At 44.0% G+C, this 26,597-nt stretch overlaps 2 protein-coding genes across 3 annotated transcripts in view; both read left to right on the top strand.

The window, feature by feature from the left end:
* LOC126561840 (putative ferric-chelate reductase 1 homolog) overlaps positions 1-26,597 on the top strand; it is a 261,537-nt gene that overhangs the window by 175,107 nt on the left and 59,833 nt on the right. The window lies entirely within an intron of this gene.
* Positions 1-26,597, top strand: part of LOC126561589 (uncharacterized) — a 51,647-nt gene that overhangs the window by 14,457 nt on the left and 10,593 nt on the right. For both annotated transcript variants that reach the window (XM_050217832.1, XM_050217830.1), the window contains exon 8: positions 13,593-13,725. In XM_050217832.1, the coding sequence (XP_050073789.1) occupies positions 13,593-13,725 (133 nt within the window). The remainder of the gene's footprint in view (positions 1-13,592; positions 13,726-26,597) is intronic.

The raw sequence follows: 26,597 nt of genomic DNA, 5'->3' as shown, positions 1-26,597 counted from the left end.
TCACATGATATCATAGAACAAGGACTGTGGCCATCCATGACTGCACGTACTCCAAATATGTGTATGTGTGTGTGTGTGTGGGTGTGTGTGTGACGTTTGCGTAAGACCAAATATGGACAAACCAATCCTCCGGTACGGGCGGGAAGGCGAGAAGAAGGAAAATGGATTATTGAAGAGCACCTGTTTCTCTGTGCTACATTCTGTATCGACTGGTCTGCATGTGGTGGCGATGAGGATGATGACATACGCTTCGTTCCATGCTTCATGATCTTTTCCACTTCGGTGGGCAAAGTTTATTCTCGTGAAGATGTTCTCACCAGAGCAGTTCAATTCGCTCGAAATGCCACAAGTGGGAAATCTCAGAACTGAAGACACTTAGCAGGACGCAGGATGATCCCAATCGGGGCAGTCGCAGCAGCAGCAGAAGCAGACGATATGGCACAGCTTTAAAGAATTGATTTTCAATGAATATGATGATGTGTATAATCCGGCAATGGAAATTTATGCGCATCGCCAAGTGACACATCGTCTTAGGCGCGCGTCAGGCCTGGACCTGGACCTTTCGGGTAAGCATGCACGTGTCAGCCGCCACGTCAGTCAGTCAGAGCTCGTGAACGGTGGAATGTAAAGTTTTTGGTTTGGAAAATTTATTCATAACTTGCGCGCTAGTGACGTTTGCCATTGCCGAAGGAGGCAATTATGAAGTCGATCGCTCGTTGTCAAACGATATTTTGAGTGTGTGTGCGTCGGATGCCGGTTTTCTTAAATGCTTTCGCAAAGTATAGATAGCAAAGAGAAGATATTGGATTCACTTTCAACGTGTGTGCCGACATGAAATGTAATCATTTTTGAATTAATGCTTTTCCATTTAGCCATACATTTATTTATACGCATAAAAAATCGTTTGATTTTTAAGCGATAAATATGTTACAAGTTAAATTGCTTTATCATTCAATCGGTACGCCTGATTCAGAAAAGAAATTGGCGGAGGAAGCACGGCTCAGTTTTAGTTTGGAAACGCACGCTAAGCTGGACGGCAAGAACAATTGATGGCGTGCGTGCCGTTCTTCAGATGTTCGGGAAACTGGGAAAGATGGAACGCTTCCTGTCCATTGGCAGACAGGATTGCTCATAAACCTTCTGTCCACTGTTGCTCATCCCCCTGCTGTTTGCTACATCACCATGCCCGGCAAATGGTGTCCGGGAAGGATCGGCGCACTGTGCACTGTGGCCGGATATCGCATCGCCATCGGAATCTGTGTGTTAAGCTGAAAGGTACACACATCAAGTGGTTAAAAGAGCGTAAACATCGATCCTACCACCCGACTCCGGAATCCTAGGCGTTCGGCAACACTTCCCGACACACCCGACCGAGTTCATGTTCGTACGCTTAAAGGAGGAATTATGAGTGTCATGCCTGTCTCCGTGACACCTTCTCATTACTGATCCAGGGATCACACGCTGGTGGACAGGTGCGTGCGGTGTGTGGCATGATCGGTGTTGTACTGATCCTCCTGTAGTAGTACAGGTCAACGAGCAGGAAAAGACCGTCCTGCTGCGTATCCCGTTTCGAGGTTTGTGTGTGTGTCGATAAGCCTTTACGGGTGTGCTAGTGTGAGGTTGCCACCCTCAAGCAGTACGCACAACATAGGGTGCCAAAGCGTGCAAACAGCATAACGAAATTATTTCCGTCAGTTTGTGGGTCGAACACAGTGTCGATCTATGCCGGATTGAAGGGAACCTAGCGGGAAAGGTGTATTGAATTGCTTCATCCTCTTCGTAGTGGCGTGGGCAAGGGGGGGGGGGGGGAGGTAGGTGACTCCTCCCTGTACCACGTGGTCCCCCTGTATCCGTCGTACTAAACTTAGTGGCTCCTGCTTTGCAGACAAACGGGTTCGAAAATATAAAACCAATTAAAAGTTATGGCTGTAATCCCTCTTATCAAGTGAATTTTACATACCCTAGTGTACATACACAACTACCATTTGGTGTCTGCATACAAAAGAGAGGAAGAGAACTCACTCGTTTAGGGCGTTTAGTAACAGACACACACACACACACATTCGGAAAATGCAGAAATAACGATGCATATTGAACGAAGATACGCTCGCTATCAAAACACATATCCCATTTTGCTGGTGGTGGCCCAACGACACACACACTCCATGACACCGACGAGTTCATTCATAAATGTGTCTTCCCAACGCTGGCGCTGGCCAACACACCAAACATTGTCGGTTCCGCCGTATGGTGCAATGGGTCGCCGAACTTCCAATACCAAAGACCAACACCGGGCGCGGGAGAGCGGTGCAGCGTTCGGAGGCCGCATACTATCGAAAGGATGCAAACCACTGCCGCCCATGGTGGTGGGTTCTGTTGGTGTGGGGCTGAAGTTTCCGATGGGTGCGGTTGTACTGTGCTGAATCCGCTACATTAACCTTTATTTGCCGATTTTGTAATCCAATTAGTGAGCAACAAAAATACTTCAGCATCGAGTTGAGGAGATTTGCTTCCTCGTGTTTTTTTGTATCGGGGAGCGCGCTACGGTTACGGGAAGGAGGAAACAAGCAGCTGTGCTCCATGTGTGGGGCAGGAATCTATCGACGCGTCCACGTGGTTTATGTTTATGTGCACGTGCATCGGAATCTCCTGCCCAGCTTGGGCATCCCTCTCACATGCCTGCTAAACGAGCGGGATTTGCATAGAGTTGTTGGTGAAAAGCAAAGTGTTGCGCGAATCTCGTGCCCATGATTGCGAGAAGAAGCCCGTCGGGAACGACATTGATGGGATAAAGCTTGTGTAATGAAACTAAAGCACGATGTGTGGGACACGATTAAAATTTGCGACCGATTTTGTACGGAAGTTTGCATAAAATAAACGAAATAAATGGGTTTGGGGTTTATTTTTTGGTTTGTTTCGTTACAACGATTTAAATTTTGCGGGAAGTTAATGATCCTTCCTTCCGGAAATGACATCCGGGGTAGGTATTTTGATTTGTCGTCTGTATAATATACGGCTTTTGGAAGTTTGTTGCTGCTAGAGTTGTATGTACCTGATTAAAACTTTGAATGAAACTGGGAGAACGTTTCGGCACAGGGAAGCTGTGAGATACCAAAGATCAAAGTTTGAGCTCCATCTCTGTTCAGCTTAATCTGATCATTTTCAAATCATATTTAGGTTTAATGTGCAGAGATGGAGGAGATTTTTTCAAAAATATATTAAATCGTGAGCTAAAATTTTCAATACATATTTTGTGCGTGTGCGTGTTTATTTCTGCTCCAGTATTCATAACTATATTTGTATCGATGGGAGAAAACTTCATCTCTGAAGCATTTTCAATGCGATAGCCACGAACCTTGAAATGGGTATCGTGAAACGTGATTGCCGTGTGATAAATATCTAATTTCAAAGTTAGATAGTTACTATCAGGCAACTTTATCCTCTCACTCTCATCATTCATCTTCCCGACATCCCGCAAAGAAAACGTTTCCAAGACGCACCGCTCTATAATCGTCAGCCAGTATTGAAAATCGTTTGCATCTCAGCCAGTTATTGATGTTGTTGACGATTGATCTTTCATTTCTTTTTGACGCTCCCAGGAAAGGCACAGTTGTTGTACAGTTTCAAATGAAATACTTAAAACCATACTTTTACTGTGTTGTCGTCCATATTGCATGCGCCTATACGTGTGTGATTAAAAGTAAGAATTAGAGCGTTGTTAAAAAAAAAAAGCAAATTGAATAGCAATTTGTAAAGAGCCATTGTAGCAGAGATCTCGCTGTGGGAATGAAGATTCTTCATTTCAGATCACTTTTACTGTCCTTCCAGTAACTTCATCCGTCACAGCATTTCTTTCCGTTTTGCTGTCAAGCAATGTAGCTGGCGACGTTGGAGAGGGATTTTTGGAGAGCAGCAGTAGCGTCCGGGGGGGGGGGGGGGGGGAAACCCACCGGAATGGCGAAATGATGAAATTGGTGGTCGACCTTTGGGACATTATTCAAATTCTGTAATTTGTAACATCGATTATACTTTACTTTTTTTTGTGTGTGTTTTGTGTTGTAGAAAAACAGTTTTCCTGGAAATTCAATTAGAGCATTTCGATAATTTTGATGTACATTGGGAAGCGCTCCAAATGGGGCCAAAGATGGACCAAGACAAGGGGGGTGGGGTACATTGCAAACGAACATTGAAAAGGAAATAGCTTTAGAATTGAACCTTTTCGACCTAAGTGAACATACGGCGCACAATGGCAGATATGAAAGCGAGACCAATGGCAGATGGAGAAGCATAACAAGCGCCTAGTACCATAAAAGAGACCACCGAACATCGACATGTCTGTCGATACGCAGGAAGCACCATGAGGCGAAAGTGTATGAACGATGATGTGTTTGTCACATTTTTGCCTCATGCTCCCCCCCCCCCCCCCCAATTGTTGGTTCCGTGTGGCACGTGTGGCGTAGTCTTGGAGGAGCTCCGGCAATGTATGTTTCTCTGCAGGAGTTTTACCAGGCTGTTTATAATAGACGGAATTGGGGCGATTTTTTTTTTGTTGGTTCTTCTTTTGAGTGCGTGCCGCACTCCTACAAATGGAGTTCAAATTCGGTCGTCAAATCAATCGGTGGAATTAAATATTGAATAATTTCCTTCTTGTGAATCTTCCGATCCCTGCGACCTCCCGAGGCTCCCCCAGTTCCTCCGGGTGGTCGTATCGCTCTGGCAACGGAACGAAATCCCTGGCAACAACGTCGCATACTTTTGATTAGCTTTCCGCTTGCCATTTCCCACCATGAGCTGCTGCCTGCTGATGCCGGTTCTGTGTCGTTGCGAGTAGAAAATGTGTTGAAGAAAACTGTGTTTTTTTTTTTTCACTGGGAAAAGTGAGAGTAGCCTTTGCACATAAATATATTTTTTGATGTTATTGGTTGTTTCCTGCCATACCGGTCGCTGGTTGGAGGATTACTGAAGAACTAAAACGGACACACAACAAAGCACCTGGAAGCGAACATTCCTGATCGACTGTTGAAGCGATTTTTCAGCTGAAAACAATTTTCCACAGCTCAATTTCCGTTTGACGATAATTTTTGCGAGCGGCAATAAATGCGATCCAGCTTTGTGAAGTTTGGCTTCTTAGCATATTAGGTTTTGGGCGCATGTGTTTCGTGAAAATTTTGTTTTCCAAAAGCATGGCATTCATTGTATGCATTCTGGGAAGTGGTTCGACTTCCATTGCTTTTTAAAACTAAACTCCCCAGCGCAGAGTTGGTTTAATAGCTTATAGATTTAATTCGATGGCTCATGAAACGCTAGAAAACGAGCAGACCAGCAGCTCAGTTTGGGAATTTAGACCATCTTCAGCGCTGGTAAAAGTCCAGCATTATTTTGCCCTCGTGCTGGTAAAATTGTCTTAATACACCGAACGAATCGATGAATTGATCTGCTGCTAAAATTGTTGAACAATTTCAATCAATTAGTTTCCAACCATCTTTCTAATTACTTCTCGACACATCTTCTGCATCCATAAAACGGGACACATCCATCGTTCCGTTTTTTTTTCGCTTCACCGTACGGGGGTTTGGCGAGCTGTGGGGTTGTAATGGCGCGCGCGAACCTACCGTCTCCGTCCTAGCGAAGGACGATCCTAAACAAAGAGAAAGTAAGCCAGTGTACCATTTATATCCCTTTTTTTCCTTCGGGCGGGTTCTGCGAGGGCAAGTTTAACCTCTAATACATACGGCTTTAGGGCAGGGTTCCGCTGCGGGTGTCGAAGAACTTGAAGATGGAACTCCGTCGGTAGTAGTAGCAATGGTGACAGCGACGTGTACGGACGACCATTTTTATTCATCAGCCTAATTTCGGTTGTCGTCCTCGCAGCGGGAAATAATTTATGCTTTTGTCGAAGCGACCATTCGATCCAGTGGCGTTGGAAGCATCCAGTGTGAAGCGCCCAAGGAGTCCCGTTGCTCCACAATGTCTTCCTTTCGCAAGCGTGACCCCGGGTTTGCTGTATGCTGTGTAGGAAGCGGATGTTCGACGTTACACTCGCCGGGACCAAAGCAAACAGTGCGACAACATCATGGTGCTTCTTCTCTCAGCGAAAGTTGTGTATGTGTATGTATGCAGAGTGATCGTCCAGTACCTGCAGTGGGGAAGCAAATAATTCGTTTCCGGTTCCCAGGGACGACAACATTCGATCTGCCCATTGCCCTAGACTTGTCCGGTCCGATTTTTCCTGTTTCGTCCCAAATCCGGCACAATGTTTGTGTATGTTTTTGTGCATCTCTGTATGGGCGTGTGACGGTCACCATAACCCCCCCCCCCTCCCCGTACCTACCGCCTCCCTTTGGGGGTGGAACATTTTTAGCCCAGTTTTTGCTAACATCTTTCACCCACACAGCAGCTACCCGGTCCCTCCCAGAAAACCCCGTAAAAATCTTCCCAATCGAATCCACCCTATTGCGCCCATACCCATTATACCCAACGGTTTCTCACATGCAGGAGTTTTTAATTCGAAGGCTTCAGTAGTTTTTATCCCTTAACGTAGCGTACCGTTCTGTGCCGGCCTACCGATATCCCTAAGGACCGTTTGGTGTCGTTGTTGCGCAGTTTCTGACCCTTCCTTTGCCATCTCAAGGCCCCCCCCCCCTGGTTGTCCCATTTAAAAGGCCCGGAAAGAACGTTCCTAAACGGTCACCTGAAGCGCCTCTTACGGCCGCTGTCTTTCCCCTTTCTTTCTCTCTCTATCCCTACCGTATCGACATGTATCCTCACGGCCCATCCCCATCGATTGGCATGGATCTCGACCGACTCCCCGATCCCCGCACGCCTCGGGATGGTTTGTTTTCGTTAAGGCTTAAAATGTCCCCTGGAATGGAACGTGTCCGTTTCGCATCTAAGGGGATTGTGTGCTTTGTCCGCAATACCGCTCTATTTTTCATCCTTCGGTCGGTACAACGGTGTCCCTATATTTATTTTCCTTCGACTTTGCCGATCCGCATCGGGTCCATCCTTGTCCCACACAGCCGTCCCTCTTTCTCAGTCGGATCGCTTACGCACACCCGTTTCTCCAGTTCCTGCTGGCGTTGTCCCACAGCCATGCAAGATGCGCATTGCTTAGGAACGTGAGACGTGTATCTGTTTTTCCGAGTTTTTTCTCCTACAGCGCCGTTCCGTTCTTCGGTTCGTTTGTTTTATTTGTTTCGATTTTGTCCTTCCTCTTCTACTTCTTGTCTCATGTCCGACAAAATCATCGCGCTTGTTCGCTGCTCACAACAACATCCTGCGTGTGCAGGCAGGATGATGTTTGGACAGCATTTCGATGCACAAAACCGCTCGGACGCTCAAAAAGGCGGTAGTGCGAGAAGCGTGTGTCCTGCTTGTCCTGTTGCGCCTCGAATCCCCGCTCCGGGTGTCAATTTCCAGCTCCAGCGGGACATCGATTTATACGATAATGTTGACTCATTTTAATTCCGCTCCGTGTGGGGTTAATTTGTTGTTTATTTAACTTCGTTTAATTATTAAATAAATTAATTTATATCAATCAGAGCGCGTCCCGTGCACTGGAATGCTTTGGTGGTGATATTGGGCGGTGAAGTGCATGATCCGAATGCAGATGCGCATTGGGGTATGTTTAGTAGAATTACGTTTCTGCAGTGCATCACACGATTGACTGATTAACTGCAATCAGTAGAGTAGTTTTAGTTGTGTGGATGAATGAAGCAGATTGGGCTATTTTTAGTATGGGTTGATTTCATTGATGGTTTTTCTTTTTCTTGCTCGTATTTTGGAGGAAATTTTCCCAGCAAATCGTCACATGCTTTTTTGAGGTTTGTTATGTGAATGATAATTTCAAACAAACCGAATCTAGAGAATGGGATCTTCTTCTTCTTGGCTTAACGACCCCTCTAAGGTTACGTCGGTCATCGAATGGCTTACTAGACTTGCCGATACCACGTCGTTGGATAGTCAATCCTCACACTACAGGGGGACAGTACGGATGGGATTTGAACTCCGGTTCTGCCGTTTGAAGACCGGCGCCGCTGTCGCGTACACCACCGGGCAGCCCCATTGGATCTATATAAATTGAATCTATATAAAGTTCCAAATGGAAATACCCCATATACTATATTCGTAGGACAGTTCTTGAAAGCTAAAAATGATTATTTAATGCGATTGCTTTGGAAGTAAAATTTGAAAGACATTTTTATAGTTGTGCATGGAAACATTTGATTTCTTTCTCCACCGTTAAAACTCTTTTCGGGTAGAAGGTGACCTCCCCAATCCCCAATTCCCCAATTCATTGTCATTAGAGAGCAGTAACAAAAATAAACCAAAAAAAAAAAAGTTCGCTTAATCTATTTTCTTAATCAGACGAAATGAGAAATAATCACGATTCAATTAAAGACGTGCCTTACTCGACAAAACCGGGTAAGGACGGATCGATATCATCCCCCAGCCTCCGCGCGGTACGGTAAAAGTGAGTGTCAATAATTCGGTTACAAGCCCTTCCGGATGGCTCAACTGACTGATTGTGATGCTTTTGAGGATGCCCGAGGGCTGACCGTGGTTCGTTGGTTCAGCGCGCCCGAAGTGTATCTTCTTCTTTGGGTCAGCAAATCCTGAACTCCTGAAGTGCCTTTCGTTCAGCCTACTTTTAGCCTTGGTTTACTCTGCTTCTTGGCGCATGTGTTCACGCGTGCTGCTTCGTCTTATCGTCCGGCACCCTTGCCGGTTGCCTTGTTTTGCTTTTTTTGTTTCCCAGGACAACAGTGTACGTGAAACAACACACTCGAGAGTGCCTATAATTCCCTTCTTTCCTTCTTGAAACGAAAACGTGGCTTCCAGGGAAGCACCCGAGGGGAAAGCACTTATTTATAATCAATCTGGCAAAATATCTCCATGAATGAGGTTTTCCGGTTAAGTGCAGGATTCTGTGTGCTTTTTTTTTTGGTTTTGCTTCTGCTCAAGTGTGGTTCGAGTGAATCAATTCGTTTTGCTTGGAGAAAGAAAAAATATGAAACCCTCAAAGTTGCGGACACATCCTCAATCCGTGCATGAGAAGAGGTACGTTGTGGATGAGTGGTGGCAATAAGCGCGGGTTGGCGGTTTAGCGAAATGAAATCGGATCAAGATTTATTAATCGCAATGAAGAGCATAAGCAAACAATGTTCCGGCAATGCTAGTGTCTGGCTGAGCCATGCTATATCTGGGATATGTGAATTGGTGAGGGTGGTTTGGTGCAGAACAATCTGAGATCTGGTAACGGCCGTGATGGATGACATGGCTGAAGCACCGAGGATGAATCTCGTGGGATAAACAATACGCCAGGAGACGAAACTATCCCCCGGATGGATGGTGTCGGCATGGTAGAAGAGCTGTAACACAATAGCACTGCTGCAGCTTGCAAAAAGCCAGCAATAGCTTGAGGTTTGGAACTGTGCTGTTTTCTAGACGCCTTCAAACCAACAAAAACGTGTCGAACATAATATATGACACTTCTTGACTGTGGAGGACAATTTGATATAATAAATTACATTTCGAGTTTGATTTCTCATTTCGGTACCTACGTTTTTGGTAGTGGCAAATCGAAACTAAGCCGGTGGTGTGTGGTACGTCACGATTGAAGGGCCACAATTGCGAATACCAACCAATTTCCTCGCGTGGAAGAAAAGATTCAATTTGCACCAATAAACGCATGTCCCGCAACGCAGCCCATCGGTTCTGGTTATCGGCAACCGAACCGAAGAAGGAACGTTTGGCATGGTTTCAGTCTTGTGTTACGAACGTTCAACATGTGCCTTCGGTACGTCAATGATGGGGACGGTGCATGAGAGTCTGATGCGTATCGTATAACCCAACCGATGTGTGTTGTCCAAATGGAGCCAAATATTCGGTAGAAGCCGTCCCTCCGTCGACTTTTTGGTGGAATTCTTCTTGAAAAGCGGAATCGGGATACGCTCAGCATCTCGACAATGTCTGATAGCGTATGATGAAGCACCAGGACGAACATCGACATGTCGCTCTCGATGAGGATGATGCTGATGATGATGATGAGTGCTGGAAAGCAAACAAACCCATTTCCGATCAATTACATCGGGCAGTAAAACTGCTCGTTTTGTGCGCCAAACCGTATCCTCGTACTTTCCACCCCAAAAACCGCACCCCCTTCCCCGAAAATGCCGGTTCGTTGTGGCGTAAGTGGGAACGGACACACGTACCAAACACGAGCTACCCGCGTAATTCTGACGTTTTCCGCCGCCGACCCCTCAATATTCGTAACGGCCGGACGCCGGCGGTGTCATAAATTTTCCGAATTAGTCAATCTGTCCGCAAGTGACCGACGGGTGGACATGTATGCGTTTTCCGGTACTTGTACTCCGCCTCCACGGACGGCAGACACGAACCCCATTACGCGGGAAATTTGAACGCAAAACGCTCGCTGCACTTTCGGGGGAGTTGTTGTGGTTGAAGCCTGTTGCGTTACTAGTCCTAGTGGTGATATGGTGGTCCGTTCCGTTCGATTATTTGCTGTACCTGCAATGAGATACTATTCCCTCCATTTGGGTGGTGTGGTGGTGAAGCTGGAAAATTGACGTATTTTTCCCCGTTCGTGTGTGTCCATATCAACAATGTCGACCGGCGAGAGGGGTCCGGGTTCTACGTTGATGAGCATATCGAAAAAGGGCTTCGTTGGCCAACCAACTTGCCTGTTCGGGAAGCACCACTGTCCGGTTGGGCTGTCCATTTTCATCACCAAACGTCCAGTGTGAGCTTGTGTGTGTGTGTGAGTGTGTGTGTCGTATGCCCACTCGTCCCGGTTCTCTCCTCAGGATCGACGCATGTTGGTTGCGGGTGGACAGTTATTTATCACCGCACATACATCACCGATGCGAGAAAGGACCTGCCCGATATCGACACCATGGTTCTCATCGTGCACACACACACCCGGACAGTTTTGTCATCCCAACACACCGACGACGAGGACGACAGTGCGAGGACTACGATGCTGATGATGATGTGCACTCGCCCACATGCCCTGGCCCCGGTTGGATGCGTGTTAATTTGATTATGATGAAGAAGAATATTGAATTTAATCAAACAAATTAATCAAATATATTGTTTTCGCGTCACTTTTTACGCTCGTTCATTTTTATCCTAGCTGTTCGTTCGGACGAATCCTGGCATTTTTTTTTATTTTATTTGCTTCCCTACGCTCGATCCACTCGGTCGATGTGTGGATCGCATTTGGTTGGTACCCTTGGGGCAAATACAATTGCGAATCAAATGAACTGCACAATCTTTCAGTCGAATGCACACGGAATGACGTGAGGCGGTGAGCTAGCGAAAGGGTTCGCATGTGTGTTTCCGGCCACCTTATGAGTTTTAAAAAATTAATATTGCATATTTTCAATTCAATCATCGATGCCTCCGTTTTTTTTTTCTCTTTCTTCCAACCGTTTTTGGACTGTTGTGCATTAGATGGGCGTATGGGTGTGTATTGCATCGTTTTTAATTTACATAAAGTGATTTATTTTACACGATTTAATAGCCGGCGGCTGCAGAAATACAGTTGCTGAGGTGATTTCCGATTTATAAGCCTTTTCTGGCATGCCAGGAGTTTTTTGTTTTGTAATGAGGCGTTGTGGCAACATTTTAGCACAAATTACAAACTGATCCGCTAATTGAATCGTTGCTACGAGTGCTTTACAATTTTTTGAAGTTTGTATGCCACGGATGGGGGACGGAGGTCCCGTGCAATGTTAAAAGAGCATGCAGTCCTGCAGAAGATGATGATCGTCGTCTGGCGCCGTCTTGCGAGAGGTTTAGAGTTTTCGCAAGGATGCTCGACGGTATCGCTAGCAGGATGGCAAGGCGACCCACATAAAGTTCACTGTCAAACGACACACCAAGGGAAAACGCTTGTCCAAACTCACACATACGCAAAGCTCGTCCATGGTGCGTGGAATGGTGTCCTAAAATGCAGGGACGCGCGCGCTGGTGGTATTGATATAGTGAAGCATTCATCTTCTATCCTATTTCACATATTATAACGTCCGATGTCTCGTTTTACATATAAATTATTTTAGCGTATGTACACACCCAACCCCGGACGGTGCCAACCAACCAATCTATCCGTCGGCACCCCGTTAGCGTACGCGTTCATCTTCCGGTGCCAAGCCTCGCCATAGTTGAGTTGAGAATTTTGATGTTTGGCCAGCCCTGGCAGCAGCAGCAGCAGCAGCCAAGGGAAGCGAGCATGTTTGTGCTCTTATTCCTTCAGTGTATGAAAGGATGTTGGTGGGTTGGTGTGAATTAAATTTGATACGATCCTATCAGAAAGCCGGAACGAAGTATCGGGGGCCACCGATGACGGTGTCGTCCTTAAAGTGTATGCAGTGTCCTGGGCAAGAGTACATTGTGTTCGTCAGTTTCTTCGCCTGGTGCTGGTCACCCGATGTCACATCGTAAGGGGATCCTTGCACGGTTTGGTAGGGAAACGCTGCACTGCGAGGAAGCTCGCTCTCTATAGGTGTGTGTGTGCTATCGTTGTGAATACAAATTGCAACTCATACTGAATCGATGAAGACTTGTTCAATCGTAAGGACAGCCAGCTATTTCTTTTTTTAGTACTCCTGGCGTGTGTATGACTTGAGAGTTTACAATTTTATTCGTTTCATAATCAAAAAACTTCAAACTGCATGTAAAGTACCTGGGGCGGGATGAGCAAAATTGTGATTTGTCATAGCCATAATCGTTACATATTTTATTATGTCTTCATTGAGAGACTCGTACGCACGGCAAATAAAATTGTGTGCTTCCAGTTGCCCAGGCTAGAGGCGTTAAAGTGTAATGATTTGTAAATATAAACGGTTCCAGCACTACGGAGGGGGGTTCGGTCGGTCAACGACTTATTTTGCATTTTAAGTCCGTCGTTGAGCCTCGTTGCGCTTTATGGCAAATAATTCGGGCACGTGTTAATTTACTGTGCGTGCGTTTTTTTGGTGGATGATGTTGTTAACTGTGTCGTTTTGAGCATCAAAATGTCTGCAGATGGGGTGATTTAATGCTGACGCTTACTGAAGCGACTTTAAAATCACTGGAGGAAAAACAGGAGAAGAAATTTATTTTACTGATTTTTGTGTTTGAATTATTTGAGCAGTTGATACAGTTCTTACAGAACCCCATCGTTTACTCTACCGTGTGTGGGGATAGTAAATTCACCTTGACACGTCTAGAGCACTCTCTCCCACTACGTAAATGTACACAGTTCACGCACAGCCGATCGCAATTTGTCGAAATTTGCCGGAAATCCCTTCGGTGATAAAGGTTAAAACCTTTTAACCTATTACTGGGCCGGTGTACACCTTCAGCACTTCATCTTTTGTGTGCTTTTGCTGCCCCTTACGCACCAGACTTCTTATGTGTATGATTTTTGTTTTTCCATTTGTGCCAGCTGTACTGTCGGGGACGAACCTTGCGGAGAGATACTGAACGCTTCTGACACATGATTAATCTTGCTCCCACCGAACCCACCAAACAAAAAGCAGCACAGCTCTCTAACCTACCACTTCTTCGTTTTCCCTTTTTCCTTTCAGGCATGGAAGCCATCATGTCGGAGTTCTTCAACGACACGACGACCGCGTTCTACATCATCCTGGTGGTTTGGTTCGCCGATCAATACGATGCAGTTTGCTGTCATACAAATGTCACTAAACGTCACTGGTTGAGGTAAGTGAAGGTGAAATGATGATTTCTAGTTACTGCCAGGCCACCCAATCGCCAGGAACGCCACCAATGTTGCGTTGCGCGATTTAATGCGATCTGATACGTCCGCTGCTTTGCCCTCTCCGATGGGACCGTTTGGCAGGAAGAAAAATATCTTGCTTTCTGCAAACATTCAGACTACCATCATTATTATCATCATCATCGCTTTCGTCATCGTGGTTCTAGCTTTGAGTGATAGAGAGAGAGGGGAAAGGTTCAAAAGTTCCTCCATAAGATCGCGTCTTGTAACATTCCGACCATTGTAGGGAAAAGGCCGGCAGCGAACGCCTTCAGATGCGTAGGCAATATCCGTAGGGAATCGTTGCGTATCGCAGGCGTTCCTGCGTCTTGCGGGAGCGTTTCACCGATGCCCTCGTGGCCCGGTTTACCTGAGCATATTTTATTCATATCTGTCATAATGTTTTCATGTTATTTTTATCTCCCGCTGCTGTGAATCGTGAGGATGGAGCGGGAGTGTATTTTCGCGTACTGGTTCTTCGTTTCACGCATACACTCTAGCTCTATCGATTTGCCGTATTTCAGATGTGGCAAAACATCATCAAATCAAAGCAATAACCACATTTTGTTCAATTTTTCAAATTATATGTTTGTCTGTCTGTCTTTATCAAGTGCATTAGGTGATTTTTGGACAGCCTACCTATTTTTCCAGTATATTAGAAAATTTTTGGATGGCAATAATACATTTTTAAAGTCTTCTTCCAGACCGCTATTGCTCGTAAATGCTTTTAAGTTCGTGTGACTTTCACTCAAGCCCAGCACAACCAAGAGAATATATTGTCGCTCAATAAAAGCGTCGCTAATTTTAATCCCTACAAATCGAAAACGAATCAAATGGTTCATTAGTCTTCTCTTTCCACCACTCAAGTGAATTGTAATCGTACGGCTTACCTGGGCGCAAAATCGAAAAGCTTTGAGCATTGTCAATTAAGGCGATTTCGTCCAGAAGCATCATCCCGGCACGACTAGCAAGTCCTGCAAAAAGTTCAGATTTTCTCATTCCACATCCACGACGTTCGTCTTTGCTAATTTGCAACGATTCAATAATCAACGCAAGGCTTTCCCAACTGGACTTTCCGTTTTTTTTTCCCGGATGGCTACCATGGTGACTCACGGGAGGGATAAGGGCATCCCGAAAGTGTGCCTGAAGAGTGGAAAGATTAGCAAGACGAACAGCAAGAAAGCATGGCGAGCTTCTCGAACCGAACACCGGTTGTACGTTGGATTGATTCGAAAGTTTGGAGTAGCAATTTGACAGTTTAATCTGATTGTCATATTTTGCAGCTCTTTGGTTTGGCCCACGGGCCGGATGCTGACGGTTAGAGGGGGGGGGGGGGGGGGGAATGGCCATGGAGGGTTGGAAGGATTAAAACGATAGGTTCTGCTACTTTGACGATAATTATTGGGGCAGATTGTGTAAGAGAAGCGAGTTTAATTATGATTTTCCCTCTCAGAGTGACATTGAACACTTTGAATGAAAAGTTGAAGAACACTTACAATGATTGGGTGTTTGCTCCACTGCTGTCAATCAACCATTTTTACGATTCAACATTACCTGTTTGATTTTCGCGATTTACCTTAAATATCAAGGAATATGTCTGCATTAAAAGGGTTGCACATATTGTTTTGTTGATATATAAAATTATTTTCTTACGCATCGCTGTCTAGTGTAGGTTTTGTTATCTCTTTATTCTGTGAACCGACTCTGTGAACTGATTGTAAAAAAAAAAGCTCAAACAAATAATCACAACCACATTTGCAAAAGAAAAACTGACCAGACAAGATAAATCGTCGCTTGTTTTTGTTTGTCGTTTGAAAGCAAGATTTTATTTTTTCATTCCATTCGCTCTATGCTTTCAGCGTAATTTCTACCGTAGCCTGCCCGCAAGATCGGATCGGATCTCTTTCACAATAAATAGAAACCCACACAACTGGGAGGAAAAAAGATTAGCCTGTAGAAACCTCTTTCTTTTGAGTGATTCGTGAAGCGCTCCTTATATTTGTTATGGTTTTACTCTGTTCTGCTCGGTGCTTAGTGTGGAAATGTTTTTTTTTTCCACTCGCTAGATAGTCCTGTAATCAATACTTTGATGCGGGAAACAGAGCTACACCAAAGACTGCAAAATAAGCTTGTGATGTACTGCCGGCGAGTAGTATATGGTTTGTTCGAAATACTGATAGACATCCTGACGAACTGTGGATGTGTTTAGTTGTGAATCAGAGTTGTGTGTTTTTGTGGAGCATTAAAGGAATTGCAAACACATTTTCGTTTAATATACTTCTTATGTCTTCAAACCTCTGTCTAAAATATTATAAATTTTAATAATTCTTCTTGATATTACAACCTACGTCGGCCATCAAATAGCTTACTAGACTTACTAGAGTGACGGTGCGAATGGGACTGGGACCTTTGTTTGAGTTGTGTAAAGATCAACGCAGATGTAGCTGGCCCAATCATTGTTAATACCTTGATTTTACCAAGAATTGATAAAAAGAGTTAAGCCGAAATTCAATGGCCTGGTGTATTTAATTTGTGCATTTTTCTTCCTTTGAAGCTAATAATTTATTGCAGGATTTTAAAAAGGACTATTAAACGATCCTTAATTGAAAATAGTTTTTAATATCTGTAATCAAACATCACAGTATGGTTCTAGAATAAATGAAATATTATTCCACATTGAAACTGATGTCGACAATCTCAAATTTTTTATGTCACGAACTATTTGTATACTTTTTACAATGAGACCTCATAACATCATATCATATCACTTTGAGATAGTATAACCTTGCAAGAAAACATGAAAAAATTTCCTAATCGGAAACTGATAAAAGACTATAAAAATAATCGCATAAATTTGATTATGCACTAATCTACCAGCTCCTGGCTATATTGGACTTTTTAAATCTTCTACCGTACTTCAAAAAGAAGCAACAGCATAAGTTTCGAATCCCGATCCGATCAACCTACTACCGATATTTGTCTTGCAATCAAACATCTCCCGGTGCTCGATCTTAACACGATTCAAATCGCATACAATCTCACGGCCGGCTGTAGCTGGGAGCCACACTTTTCCCTTTATTCAATCGGTAATCTTCGAATTACTTACACACTTGCAAAACCACTTTGCGAAATCGAACGATTTCACTGTTTCAATATTTGTCCTCCCGCAAAACGGACGGCCGCAAAGCGTATGGGAGGAGGGTAGGTATCGTTCCGTTGTCGAAATGTTTATTATTTGAACAAATATTGAATCTATCCCTGTGCCGTGCCACTTAGACTTGTGACTCTCTACAGTGGTGATTCGCGTCCCATGTTATCAAATATTCGTAGCTTATTACCTTTTTCCTTTTCGATTGTTTATCTAAAACAGATCCCGTTGCTGGCGTATACTTGTGAATGCTATCCTTCGGGCGTATTTTTATTTTTTACTGCCTTAGGTTTCCTCTTCAAAATCCATGGAATGTAAGGAACCGAGAACAAGCGCTGCAAGATTGACAAATTTCTGCATTCGGATAATGTATTCCGGATACTCAAAAATCTGCCTCTTGCTCAATTGATTTGGCACGGCCAATCGATTTGTCTCAAATTATCTACCGAAGCAGCAAATCATAATTTTCCTGCCGTGAAGTGCGCCTTGAAAGTTGGCTGATTGAAAATCTTGAAAACTCGACAAGATAAGCAAACCAGTCCCATCACCATCAAATCGCTGGACGCTCCTAAATCACTGCCTCGAGTTGATTAAAAAGCGATAAAAAGCATCTTTAAACCTCGCTCCGCTATCGAGCAAAAGGGGGGGGGGGGGGGGGGGGGAGGTCACGCGTTCGCGTGCTCCCATCTCGTACCTTCCACCAAACCAATATCCTCAAAACCAGTGAGATCGATTTCCGAGCTCCTGAAGGATACTTTATTCTCATTTTGCCAAGGATCAATCAATCTTGCGCTGCCGTGTTGCTTTAAGCTGCGAAAATCGAAGAAAACAACAAACAGCATTCGATCATCAAATGAAAATCAGCCCGACGGTGTTTGTGCCTCGAGAAAAGCGGTCGAACCGGAGCAATGAAGGGCCCTGGTTTTGTGTGTATGTGTGTGTACGATGTGGAAGTATGCTTGTGACAAGTGCGTTTCCAAAACTTTGCTCCAAGCAGGGTGCTACACCCACCAACGCTCGGTTGATGTTGTTCGGAAACAGCGTTTCTTCCAAATGTTTAACCTTCTGCTAGCTGTAATTCTGTTGCTTGGTTTGATGTTTGTGTGACAAGTTAAGGGGGAAGGGGAGTGAAGATCTGTTTTTCCGAACGGACCTCTCGCAAATCCGAAAGGTCTGGGAACTGGGAACGGGTTGCTATCGATGGACATAATTATACGGCCAGGAAAAACAATCGAAACCCATTTGCGCGTTGCGTTGTTATTTCTGGACTTCGATTGGACGTAACGAATTCCGATGATTCGAAGCACGTCTTCGGAGCGTAGTTGCCGTTTCTCCGGCAATAGTGCCATGAAATTCGATAGGCTTTTATTTTGTTATTCGTTATTACTTCCCACTGCACTGCGGCCATAATCGCTAATCACTCTTAATGGAGCGATTTTTTATTAGAAAAACAAAAATGCCATGCTAAACGAATAAGTGGGTGTTCCATTTTTAAACGATAACAAACATTTTAAAACCTTAACAATTGGGACCGGTGAATGTGATATGTTTATTATGTGTCATAGCGGGCGCCCAGCCAAGGCCAAAGCAGGAAAAAGTTTCAACTTTCGAACGGAAAATGCATGGCTCTTACCCATACGCTGTTCCTGCTTTCCGTATACATGTTACTGCCAAAAACGCCAAGGGGCTCCCCCTAATGACTGCTGCCTTCAAGCTCGGTAAATACTCCGACATTGTCTACCACCGAGGCCTGGCTCGAGCCAGCGCTGTGGTAATCCCCATTAATTCCTTGTTCGACGAGCGAGCAGCGTCAAGGCGTCGCCATCGTCGCCTCAACAAAGGTGGCGCAAAGGTGACTTCCGAGCGAGCGCGGGACATTGTTCGGGACGTTTAAGTAGCAACGCCTTCATCATCACCAAACCGTGCTCTCGGTGGCGGTGACGACGAGAAAGACCGGTGTGAGAAGGTATCAAATTTTGCAACAGTTTAATTCGGGAAATCTATTAGACAATGTGTGTGTGTATGTGTGTGTGTTTATGCGTACGTGTGCCCTTGTTTGTGCGTATGCGGGTATAAACAGGGTGGCGCAACAACCCTCCTGCCGAATCTGTTGCTTCCCTTTGGTTGTTTAACGATAATAAATTATCTATTGCCTACCACACCTACGTCTTTTTTTTCTGGTTTTTGTTTTTCGCTTACCCGTGTGCCTTACGCTGAAGGAGATGGATGTCTTATCACGAGCGTGTGTGTGTGTGTGTGTGTGTGTGTGTGTGTGTGTTTGTGTGGGGTGCGAAAGGTAGCGGTGGGAGTAGGCAGCGAATGCAAAGAACCGAAACGACCGACTCCAACCGACCTTGGTGTAAACGGGGCGCCATACTCCCGTCGAACACAGCCAAACAAAACCAAACAAAAAAAAAAGCAACCCTCCCGGGAGGATCTCTCACTCCCAAAATGCCAAAGGCATGGTATTTGCCGAAGCTCTCATAAAAATAACAATCGTAAAAACGCCAAAACGCCTTTCCATGTTCCGTTGGTGTGTTATGGGTTGGTTTGAGGCGAAGGGACGTAAGAAAAAGTGACGGAAGGAAGGGAAGCGGGTGGAAAGGAAGCTCCACACCACTCGCCCCCGGTTGGCCTTTGTTATGTTATCGTCTTGTAAATTGTTCCCATCGAACCGTGCTTTCGTAGAACGATGGCGGCGATGGTACGCGCGAACCATACTCGGGCAGTCTAAGGTAGCAACATCCCGTGCACATTCCTTCATTTGCTGTTCGGAAAATTTTCATTCCCCCATTACCGTCCCCTCCACGCCCGTCACCAAGTTTTGAGCGCGCGGAATGGCATTACAATAAATTATGATTCACTAATGCGCACTCATAATAGCGATGAATGTTTTTCCGATCGGAAGTGAGCTCCCACACTTGCCTGAAGCCTACTAACGCACACATACACATTTACCGTGGTTGCGGGGGATCTCAAACCATCGCAGGAGCATCGGCGAGCCCCAGCAGTTAGCGCACAGAGGGAACCTAATTTCCTTTACCAATAAGGAAGCTCGGAAAAACAAACACAAACGGAGCACATTTGTTCTCGGGCGGCATATGAAGGTGGGAAAGAGTTTTACTTTCCTTTTTTTTCCTTCTTATAATTGTTTGCATTGTTTTTAATGGAGAATTTGGTTTTAATTTGACTGCAGTTAATAGTAGTGATGTGTTTGAATTCTTTCGCTTCATTTTATCTCATCATTATTAACCTACCGAGTTACTCTATCTAGGTTGAAGATTTACTTCCGGACCAAAACAAAAAGAAAATGTAAAGCTTGCAAATGAAGTTATTAAAAATGGCGTTTGCAAACGATATGTTCTGCCCGCGTAACATACGAACGGGCGTGTCTATTTGACGGACATATCAGATCGTTCTGACGCTACCGCAAAACGTTCTAGCCGCACGCAGTTGCTGGCCTGCAGAACGTCGTCGCTAGAACGTTATGATGGAGCTTTCTTGACCGCTAATACTGCCGCTGATATTATATCCAATCATACGGGTTTCAACGCTGGTATGCTACGGGTGCAGGTGTGTCTTTCGACATTCGACGGGCGAATGATATTACACCCGGACTTCGTACGACGGTGAGCCGCTGCCCATTGCTAGCATAATAAAAAAAGCTCCATTCGAAACAACGGTACGCACCTTTAGAACGGGTTGCTCTGAGCCGCAGACAGACTCAGTTCGGGACCGCATAAACAAACAGAACGGTGGAGTGTACAGCGATGGATAAAAGTGTAGGATTTTTGTTGACTAATAACTCAGTTTGAATAGAAGGTTGATGCCAAAGTATTTAGTAAATGCTGCTACATCTGCTAAAAGGCCTTTGTTTTATTCGAATATATTTTTATTGTTATATTTTTATTAACTATTTGTTGCAAATATGGATGTAAATTGGATGGACTGCATTTGCCAATTGCATGGTAAAAAAACGTTTTTTAAATCATATAGCTTTCTACGGAAATATTTCTTACTTAAAAAATGGACAAAAAAACTTTCTTATGTTTTAAGGAATTGATTTTTTTAAATTAAATGCAGCAAACTAAAAACAATTGTGGATTTTTTGAAACCAGATATATGCCAGCAATTAACGCTTATAGCTTTTAATTGCAGGAATACTTAAAAATTAACTTAAAACCCTTCGGTATACTGTGAAAAATGTGAATGGTTGCATGAAAAATGACATTTAAACTATTTTCGTCGATAAAATACTTTCTATTTTCAATTATTTATTCAGGCTTTTAAGCTCTGAGATAACATTCGACTCTGATGGATAAAACAATGCAAGAGTTTTATTTTAAAACTTGTTCTTCAAGTTAAGCATTTGTGCCTAGAAATCAAAGTTTCTGTTCAATACACAACGATTGCTATGGTTCTGCGATCAAACATAGGAATTGTTATTTATTGTACCTGTTGTATGATCATTCCAATTATTGCATATGATGTCATGCACTGGTATAACGAAAATCAGCATATAATAATTTCCATCGCTGTAGTGTGATGTGCATTTAAATCGAGCGTGAACACTGAAGCAGTAAGGAAACGATGGGGGGGTAGTTTGAAAGCACTATAAGAAAATAGAATTTATGACATCCGTCCACCATTAGGCACTCGTTACTGGAATGCTACCGGCGACTAGTTTTGTAGTTATTGTGCCACACTACCGCAGCATAATAGTTGGGCGTGGACACAAACACAATAAGCGTCAATCGCCTTTTTCCTTCGTCTGTTCAGTTCAACCATTGCCCTAAAATGTAACCACTGTCTAAGGTTTCCTTTCTATGAAAGAATTAAATGTTTGCTCTTGTTTGTACTATGACTTCAAGTTTGAAAAGTTGAACACAAGTTATGCCTTTCCAACCAGTTATAGTGTTTGTATACTGCCAGAATTCCGTAACGAATGGTACTACAAAATAGCAACCGCTAACATATTAATCGATCGCTGCTATCGAACTTTACTACCCCTCCACTGATCTCCATTGAGTTAGCTCCACCTTAGAGGGAACCCGCGTAGAATGGAGATGTTCGATGAAGATATAAATTTATGGCAAATAATTATTGAATTTGTGGAACGCTACTTTTGCTGCCGTGCATCATCAGGAGAAAGCTGCTTATGCTGCAATGCACCATGCACAAGAGCCACGCACTCGCATAATAGCTATCGTGTTCCGCTGGTGGAAACTCACGGTATTAGTGTTGCTCCATTACCATTAGTGTGCACCTTTGTTTCAATATTTGGACTACGCTTATGGTTCAAAGCCAAGCGTTGGCTGTACAGTGATGTTCCGTGTCCGGGAGAAGAAGAAAAAAACGTAGAAACCAAAAACAAAAAGCTCTGCCTACCGTAAGAACTAACAACGGCGAACAATTCAATTAAAATTTAAATGTACAACGATAAAAGTGAAGTAAATAATATGCAATCTATATCGATTGTTTGCTCTCTACGGCAACACACTTACACACACACTTCCGTTCCAGTTATGGGTAGAGTCCTTAATTGCAGCGGGAACGGCGGTACCTTTGCAAAGCTCGTTCCCACTCGTGCCGTTGCCGTCGGGTGGTTGGACCAGGACCCCTCTCAAATGGTAGATAATGTGGAAATAAACGATGCTGTTCGGTTCGAGACCACGCGAAATTCACCGATCAGCATGCAAGAGAGAGAGAGAAAGAAAGGGATTTTTCGCTTTTTTTTAACTTCTGGAATCCCTCCGGGGGAAAATCGAGGCATAATTGCTCCAGAGGATCACTTGCGTGACGCGCGTATAGTAGTCGAACGTTCGTCCCGTAGTCACCTCTTGGTGGGACTTTGCGGTGCGTTACTTTACTGCAGCATGACTGCACATACAAACACACACACACACAGGATTACAACCTCAGTTCACAGAAAACAGAGAACTTGGTGAAACTCGAACGACTATAAAGGCCCAGGAATCCCCGCCGGATTGAAGTGTAAATGTGGACAGAGTCGTCTGCTTTGCGGCTGCATGTAGTGTAGTGCTGCTGCAGCCGAAAGGACGAACCCGGCTCCCGATAGAGCATGCATGATTGGTCAGGTCACATTCCCGGCCGGTTGACCCGTTGTCTCCGGTGTTTAGAAATTAAATTAAAATAGAAAATTAAGAGTCTTTGACAGTGGCGGCGCCCACCTCGATACAGGAAGGTGGCCGATCATAGACAGCTTGCACGTTCAATTCTTCGTGCCTTTGTGGAGAAACCTCTGTTCGATTGTGTGTGTGTGCAGTGTCGAACCGTCGGATATGGATTTTCCCAGTGCCAAAGATCGTGCCAAGAACTGAAGCGACCATTGCAATCCATGTGTCCACTCTTTCCATAGGCATTCGCTGAATGAAGAGCGATGGTGTATGTAATGGCAAACCGGCAGTACCGGTAACAGTAATGTTTGCTGGGAACGGGAAAACATCGAGGACGTGGTCTGTTTCTATTTGGATTATAATTTAGTGCGGTTGAAATGGCAAATGAGTTCGACCGTCACGCACCAAACCCATGCTGCCGCGCACCAGGAACAAGCGCTCACTCTTACTGTTGTCGGTCTGCTTGCTTTTGGGAAGCGGACTTTTAGACTTCGGGCACCGTCCGTTGGTGCAACGATCACTGCAACTTGCTTCATTCCACAGACAAGTCACCTCGAAGGTGTCCTTATCCTTTCTTGTTTCCCCGGTTTTTGCAATACGTACGAATGCGAATGGCAAACGTCTTGATGAATCAGTTCCGTCGTCAGCGTCATCGTGGGGCTACGGTTGTGGATATGGTCCATTACATCACTCGGTGTCCAATCCGTCGGTTGTAATCGACTGGATCAAGCGCAAGTAAACAGCTGCAGACTGTCTTTCAAACCCTCCGTCTGCCGCTCTGTCACTGTGTGGGGGTCCCGGTCCGTAGGTAGAGTTGAGTCCCTGTTTACAATTCGATGACAGGTGTGCAACCGATGCAGATAGGTGAAAGGAACTGCCTGCGTGGGTTGTATGTGATGATTGGATTAAGAGATTACATTTATATTAATTGGTTTTATCGAGGCTACTGGCACTTGCGTTGTACTACGATTATTATCACAGATGCAACAAAGGCTGAGTATTGTCACGTTTCGCAACATTTAACTTACATAATCAAGCTCAGTACAGTACGTTGCTACATTTCTTAATGTGGCTATGGATTGGAAATTGTTTTTATCTGCTGCACATTTCTGTTACCAAATGTTGACATTCGTCCAACGATTATAATTCATACAGCAAAAGTACTATCGGAATGGGTTGTTTGGAAGAAAATGGACCATTGCACGTGGCTAAAAGTGAACACAAGAAACAACTATAAAATTCCAATTTGCTCTGCACAGCCTAGTAGCACTAGCACTCGATTATGGTGACAACCATGGTGACTAAGTGGCCCATAAATACAGCGATTACTTCAGCGCTCTATCGTACGTACAACACATGTACACAGTGATATTTTGTGCTGATTTTGTAGTCAAGACACATTTAATGAAACATGATTTTCCATTGCTGAAATTTGATTCACTAGATATTCCAAAAAAAAAGAAAATATCAGATCAGAATTTGCAATAGAGTTTATTCATATCCGTGCAACGTAAACATATTTCTAATGGTTCATACAATATAGCCGGGATTCGAGAGATAAATTTGCAAAAGTCATCATCATCGTAACATAACAACTACCAACCTCGAGCGTATGGAGCTCCACCTCCTTTTAGAGCGTATAAATTAAGGGCTGTGTTGCCCCTACAGAAAACGACATTGCTACGCGTTCATTGCTAGTTGCTAAATTGACGAAGATGCGCAATGTTGCTAGAAAACCTCAACTCTCTTGTCTCGTCCGTAAACATATCCGTTGGTCGTCAGGTGGCTATCAGTCCGTACTGCCTTTAAAGCAGCATTCAATAGTATTCCGGTAGATCTGCTACTAGTCACAGACTCAGAAGCCCTGTTTGGGCTTGGTTAAGGTCTTATCTGATGGACAGACCTCATCAAGTAAGGTGTTCCGAGTCCAGTTGGTTTTCAATGACTTTATGTCAGATTTAGGATACATTTGTTAGCCTTCAAAGAAGACTTTGCTAATGAAGAATTATAATAATTATGTATAATTTAATTCGCCATCTTATTGACGCAGCTTATCGCTAATAGCACTCGGTCCTCATTGATAGCGTTTATCGAGGAATACCTGCATATGGTTTTTAGTACAGATTAGTACATATTATGAGTAATGAAGTAGAATTTTCCTATAATTAACTTTTTCCCTCATATAAAACAAAGTCTTATCAGCCTACCAGTTAGGTTTGCCATTTTTTGTTGTTAAAAGTGTCTTAATGTTAAGAAAATAATTGGATAACGGTCTAACAACACTCTTCTAGGTAAATATCAACGATGTTGGTGATCGGAGCATTTCACAGCCATCACCATCCATAGGTTTAGAGTGGTTTTATATGTTCTATTGTGGCTACCGTTGATCCCTGCCTGCACCAAAGCGGTATTTTATAATTTACCGACATTTATCTAGCTTCATCTGCGTTATGAATATGCTGTTTCCGGGAACTAGCATGGAGCATACACGAACGATAAAAGAATTACCATTTACGGTTATTTTTATTGTTGCTATTTGGGTGCGAACTCAATTATACTATCTTTCCGACTGTTCTCTCTCTCTCTCTCTCCCTCTCTCTTCGTGTGGGTGTTCTACAAGGGTTCTGTGTGTTCATTGTCCGGAAACTTGCATGTTTTTTTTCCTCTTCCCAGCTCGATGGATACATTGGAAATGGGTCACGCCGAATCGCAGATGAGGCGAAGGTGTGGTAAATGTTATTCATGTGCCATATATGCGCCCGGTAGAAGAATCCTTAAAACACCATCATGCTAAACGAAATATTTAATTTCGACATATTTCCTCCAATTTGATTTGCGGGCGGGGGCGGCTGATACACCCGTTGGCGTGAGGACATGCATTTGGAGAAAGAAGCGAATAAAAAACGGTTCACGCGATGCGGTTGATTCAATTTCAACTCCAACAAGTGCGCATAACATTGTTTGGATTTTCATTTTACACTGCCATGGTTTCAGATTCATTTACTTGCTTATTGAATGTTTTCCGTTCATATGAACCGTTTTGTGTGGAGAGGCTGTAGACTTTTAAAGCTTTTTAAAAAGAATTTCATATTCACTTCAAAGTAAATAGTTGCAGCCACCAATTAATCATGGAAACGATCGATTTTGATTTATCCGGTCATAAAATGTATCAGAAAAAATACACACCTTCTAACAAGCTTTTAGTTCTTTTTAAATGAATTGCGCTTTATAGCCTGTTCAACCTTTTTCCTGTGAAGGAAAATCCTGCAAAATGAGCTCATCAAAGCCACTTCCAGCTGAAATGTTGCAGCGTTTCATTACGATAGTTCCTGGTAAAATCTTCCGGTAGTGTATGTGTATGTGGGCTTTGAGGACACTATGCAATTAACCTTCTCACTGACCGAACTACCGAATTAGTGTCAATTATCATTTTCCCCACCAGGGAGCTGCTGCCAGGCTGCAGAGTTTGAATCCATGGAACACACTGATGTGCCGATCCAACGATGCGCATCTCGGCTCTGTGACTGGCAGT

The sequence above is a fragment of the Anopheles maculipalpis genome, chromosome 3RL (genome assembly GCF_943734695.1).
Source record: "Anopheles maculipalpis chromosome 3RL, idAnoMacuDA_375_x, whole genome shotgun sequence".
NCBI classification, from domain to species: Eukaryota; Metazoa; Arthropoda; class Insecta; order Diptera; family Culicidae; genus Anopheles; species Anopheles maculipalpis.
Note: the sequence above shows the minus strand (reverse complement) of the source record. Positions and strands in the feature narration are given on the sequence as shown.